This window comes from Calidris pugnax, unplaced genomic scaffold (assembly GCF_001431845.1).
Source record: "Calidris pugnax isolate Ruff unplaced genomic scaffold, ASM143184v1 scaffold81, whole genome shotgun sequence".
NCBI classification, from domain to species: Eukaryota; Metazoa; Chordata; class Aves; order Charadriiformes; family Scolopacidae; genus Calidris; species Calidris pugnax.
Window position 1 is genome coordinate 6242446 of NW_015090880.1, and position 5021 is coordinate 6247466.

The following is a 5021-nucleotide window of genomic DNA, read 5'->3' on the forward strand; positions in this document are numbered from 1 at the left end:
TGGAGCACGGTGCACGCTGCTCAAAGGCCAGGCCACTGCAGCCAAGACTTCAGCAACTGGGATGGGGAAGTGCAAAGGACAATAGATTATAGTGTTTTACAATCTCCATCAAGCTGCCAGGTGCAAGTTACTGCTACACTCAGAAGCAGCCAACACCTATAACCAGGCTATGTCTAGCAGGACCTGCAGAGCCCTGCTCTGATCCCTGATCTCCCACTGACCAGCCTTGAGTGATCCCAGGAGGCACCACGGAGTTGGCTTCCCAGCGTTGCTCAAGGCACAGCTCCCAGTAATCCTAGAAGCAGAAACCCCTCTCAGGTAGTTGAGTAGAGTTATACAAGAGCCTGAAAGCATGAAGAAATGCTCCAAGTCCTCCAGCTCTGTAGAGAAGCCTTTGTTAGGATGCAGAGCAAGGCCCTAACATTCGCACAGCTCAGAGGTCCCTCGTGCCTCAACAAAGTTCATACAGACACAGAGCCTGCAGAGCCAGCAGCTCATCATGAGCATGGGCTCGCAGCACCAGCTACAGGGTGACAGACCTCCTGCCACCCCCCCTTGGGAGCTCCACCAGAGACAAGCTCAAGTTTCCAACCACTTTTCCCAGGCTGAAACAAACGCACTCTGTAATCACCATTAGAATTTATTTTTCTTCATAACTGTGCAGTTTTTAAAATTCTACAGTAATGATGAAGTCATAGGCTACCATGTTCTTTAAGTGTGGAAATAGTTTTCAAAAAACAAAGACCATGCGCTACGAGTGAGGAACAGGCCATTGACTCTTCAGCTGGAATATACAGACAAATTTCAATAAATACTGATCACTTTAACACTTAAATGGAATGACATGTTCAGATTTCTACACAGTCCACGATGAAAACAGCATGGTAAGTTTTACATAAAAGCTTCAACTTTAAGGATCCTTGTTTTTTTTGTTAAATTAATTACTTTGTTAGAAAAGAGAAATGCAACATTATCTGAAATGGAGTGTCACCTGGACAACTTTTTCCCCCCTTACTGTTGGTAAGCTCCTGTTATCAAGATAATTCCATCAGAGCTGGCAGTTAAGTTAAAATACATATAAAAGAATCCCACACACCATTTTCAAGAGTTGTTACAGGCAAGTATCTTCATGAATTTGGAATGGGTTTTCAAAAACTGTATCTTGACATTTATTGCTTTTACTTGTAAACCTGAAATCCAGTTTATTCCTTTGAAGAGTGTCAGAAGTAGAGAGTCAGTGAGATGCATGTTTTACTTATACCTTTGCATTCTGGTTAAGAAGAAAGAAAAAGATGGCCCACGCTCAAGAACACACATAACACCTCCATCTACAAAACAGCCTATACAGACTAAAGCAGAACAAGGTAAGTCCTAAAGTAGCAGTATTTAAAAAACATTAATAGGGTAGAAACTTAGCTTATCCAATACATTTGAAAACTTTTTTTCCCTCCCATGTCTGGCCATAGTTTAGCTAGTACGCAAGAGAGTCTGGCTCTCCTGCAGAGAGGAAGAGTTTCTATAGATCAAGATTTCAGAGAGGACCAAGGTGCATTTTACTGACAGAGGCACAGTATATATTCTTCATGTTTACATCTATTTAGACTGCTTCCTGGCTGCTAAAGGAGGAAAGCAAGGTGAGGACAGGAACCCATATTCATGACAAATATTGCACAGTTTTACAGCTTGTCAGCTAAGCCATCGACATCATCTCTGTAGAGACCACTCAAGTGGGAGATTTGGAGGATGCAAGAGAGACCTACTTTTGATACATTCCAGCTCATCTTGCACATCGCCAGCCTGAGCATGCTACCCAGCATCTTGTAAAACTGAGATGAAAGGGGTGTTACTAAGAGACAAATTTGCTACAAGACAGTTTGAGAGACTGCATTCCGTAGGTTTCCATCTCTTCCTCTTCTACCCCCCAGAAGAAGAGACAAGCAAACACATTTAAGTTAGTATGTATTTGTGTAAACACCAGAACATTTTGCTATATGATAGAAAAAAAGTTGCTGCTCTTATGTTCTTAGAGGAGCCCTGAAGACCTTGGAATACCTGTATCCTGCAACTATTACTCTGTACCACGTGCATTTGCTGTTTTGTACACAAACTGAAAGCAAGCTTGAACAATAGTAAATAGCAACTACACTCCTGCAACAGGTAAAAACACCTCGTTGCAGCTGCTTACTCCTTCGCTTTAGATATGTAGTCAGCCAGTTTGTTGATGCTATCCTCTTGCTGTTCTAGAGCATCCAGTATGATGCCCATTGGGGTCTTCTTCAAGCCTATCCCTTCCATCTTGTTCTCCAGCTTGTTCTTTATGTTCCGGAGCCTCAGAGAAGCATGGACAAACATCACTGTGGGACAGAAACACACGTATTAATTGTTAATGCCCAAGGAATGCATAGTTCTTGCAGCATTCATCTGAAGACACACTCCAACGCCATGACATCACTGGAAGAAGACGAAGTCTCAATGACCACTTAAGTAACCACAGGTACCCATTTAATAACAACATTAAAGACAGCTTGTGCTGTTTTGTGTCCCCTCCCTCCCCAATTTTGTTTTGGGATTATTTCAATAGAGACAGTAAAGGCAACAGCCAATTTTGACTCTACAGACTAATTTGACAAAGCTCAAGCCACACGCCTCTACCCCCTCAAGAGAAGAGGAAAAGTACTTACAGAGGAGAGGAAGCGTGATCCCAAACATGAACACCATGACGTCTCCCAGATAGGAGATCAAGAAGTAGCTAGACAGCATGATGACCACTACAAACGAGGTTGGGTACTGCTTCTTCAGCCTGCGGAGTATATCCTTGTTGTGTGATACCCACACAAAGCCCATGAACACCAGCACCACCACAGTACCGCCAATCAGCATATTCAAGGGACTCAGAAATCTGGAGACAAGAAGGGGGGAAAAAAAAAGAAGAAAGTGTTCTGTTTCAGAGCCTTTATGATTTGTGCCCACATTGCAAACATCTAGCTCACTGGTAACTTGTTGCCAGGGAGGTAAGACAATAACAAGTCGGTTGCTGCTGTCAAGACCTTTATCAACCACTGATCTTTAGGTAAAATGGTGACTCAACAAGCAACATGCAGCAGTGAGTTTAGATAATCTTTATGTTCTCTTCCGAAGCATAGCTAAGGCTAATGAGAGCTTCTGCAGCACCTCATTGAAAGAAGCACTTACCATCAGGACCCCTTCTACCTGTGCAACCAACACATTCACTTGATACCAGACCCAGAATTAGCAAATCCCAAGAGCGGATGGAGCCAACGATCAGTTGCCCAAGGGATTGATCTTTTCCTTACACCAAAAAGCAGGCTCAGCCTTGGCTTTCAGATGAACCAGATTTTCATATTATCTTGTCTAGGTTTGCAAAATGAGGAAGGTAGGAGAACACTGAGAAACCTTTCTGAATAAACCTTCTTACTGGTTTACACCCAAACAAAATAATTTTATGAACCTGCAGAAGGAGCTTACTACCATCAGCATGACGGGCGGGAGCAAGCAAGCAAGCATGCCTGAGAGTCAGAAGGAACCAGAGTATGGGATAAAGGTCTTGCAGGAAAAAGAGCCAGGCCTGGCAAGAGGGTCACTCTGAGGTTTGTGTTCTATTATTGTTATTGGAGTTACCAAGCAAACCAAGCCATGGAGCGGATCAGCTTTGGGCTATAAACAGCAAGTCCCTTTTTTTGGACCAGGGCAAGAACATCACCTGCTCAAACCACTTTCCCAAGTATTTAGAGCTTGTCTGGAGTCAAGCTTTCAGCAATGACTTCGCTTAGCTTGTTTCTGTACTCACACAAATTCCAGGCTCTATTTTATTTCATTTATATAGTAACAAGCTATGGGATTCCACGTGCATTCTGATTCACTTGCCTGCATGTGCACTGATCTAATTACAGAGCAGCTGAGGGCTCTGAGCTGCTACAACTACGACGGCAGCGTAACACTGCTCCGATAAAGCCAGATGTAGTCAAGATTTCCTCTTGCAGACTTCGCAGTCAGTCTTACTGCTCCAAAGCTAACAGGCACAGTGACTCACACTCCACCCCACTGCTAAGGAAGATGCTATGGTTTGTGGTCTGTGCTTCATATCCGGCACAGGCGGAAGAAATCTCTCGCTGGATCTGTTGACAGGTATGTCAACACTCTACCTGCAGTGCCAGAGAGCATTTTCCTAGAGAAGAAAGAACCCCCACAAGAATTATTTCAGAGCAGAGACTGGCTCTTGATTCTTTAAGTCAGTTGTGCCAAGAGGAGACAGGAAGACTGGATGGAAAGAGATTAAAATTCAGACTGGTTCCCCACCTGCTTCTGCTACTCACGCTGAAAAGCCAACAGGGCTTTTTGGAAGTGGTGAGAGGGCAGACTTGCTTCTTGCATGTGAGTCACTCCCTGTAGCCAGCCAGATTATTTTTAGCTCTGAATTGTCAGTCTTAAGTTTCCAGGCTGGAAAAAGTGAACAGCACTGCTCTGGAAAGAAATCAGTTTCATCTGTGCTCCTTTGCAGCAGGAGAAGGAGGGTGACTCATGACTGGACCACACTAGTGCCTGGTTTATATATGTACTACTGGACATATGAGATTCTTAAAGTAGAAATCACTTCCACAGCACAGCTAGCTTGGAGCAGAAATGGCCAAACTTACTCAGAGAACTCACAGCAACCTATTTTTTGTTCCCAAAAATCTACAGAGAAGATAATCCTGGCAACAATAAGGGGCCAGGCAGAGTTCCACTCTACATTTTCCACGTGTAAGGTAAATAGTCTCAAAGCTTTATCTTCCCTACCCTTCCCTCTACTCTCATTACAACTTCAGAAACCGGTGATGAAGAGCAATCCTTCCATATTTATAAGGAAGAGATTAAAGACTTTTCTACTCTACGCTTCCTTCTGGTATTACACAGGTTCTGTATAACTGACTGGCTGTAAGGGATGTGAAGGGAAAAAAAAAAAAAAAAAAAAAAAGAATGCTTCAAAAGACCCCACTTTCCTGGGGAAAGTTATTTGAATT

At 43.3% G+C, this 5021-nt stretch overlaps 1 protein-coding gene across 1 annotated transcript in view; it reads right to left on the reverse strand.

The window, feature by feature from the left end:
* Positions 1-622: 622 nt before the first annotated feature.
* ARL6IP5 (ADP ribosylation factor like GTPase 6 interacting protein 5) overlaps positions 623-5021 on the reverse strand; it is a 14127-nt gene continuing 9728 nt past the window's right edge. The window contains exons 2-3 of the mRNA XM_014946810.1: positions 2682-2899; positions 623-2354 (exon numbers count right to left, since the gene is read on the reverse strand). Of these exons, the coding sequence (XP_014802296.1) occupies positions 2182-2354; positions 2682-2899 (391 nt within the window). The 3' untranslated portion in view covers positions 623-2181. The remainder of the gene's footprint in view (positions 2355-2681; positions 2900-5021) is intronic.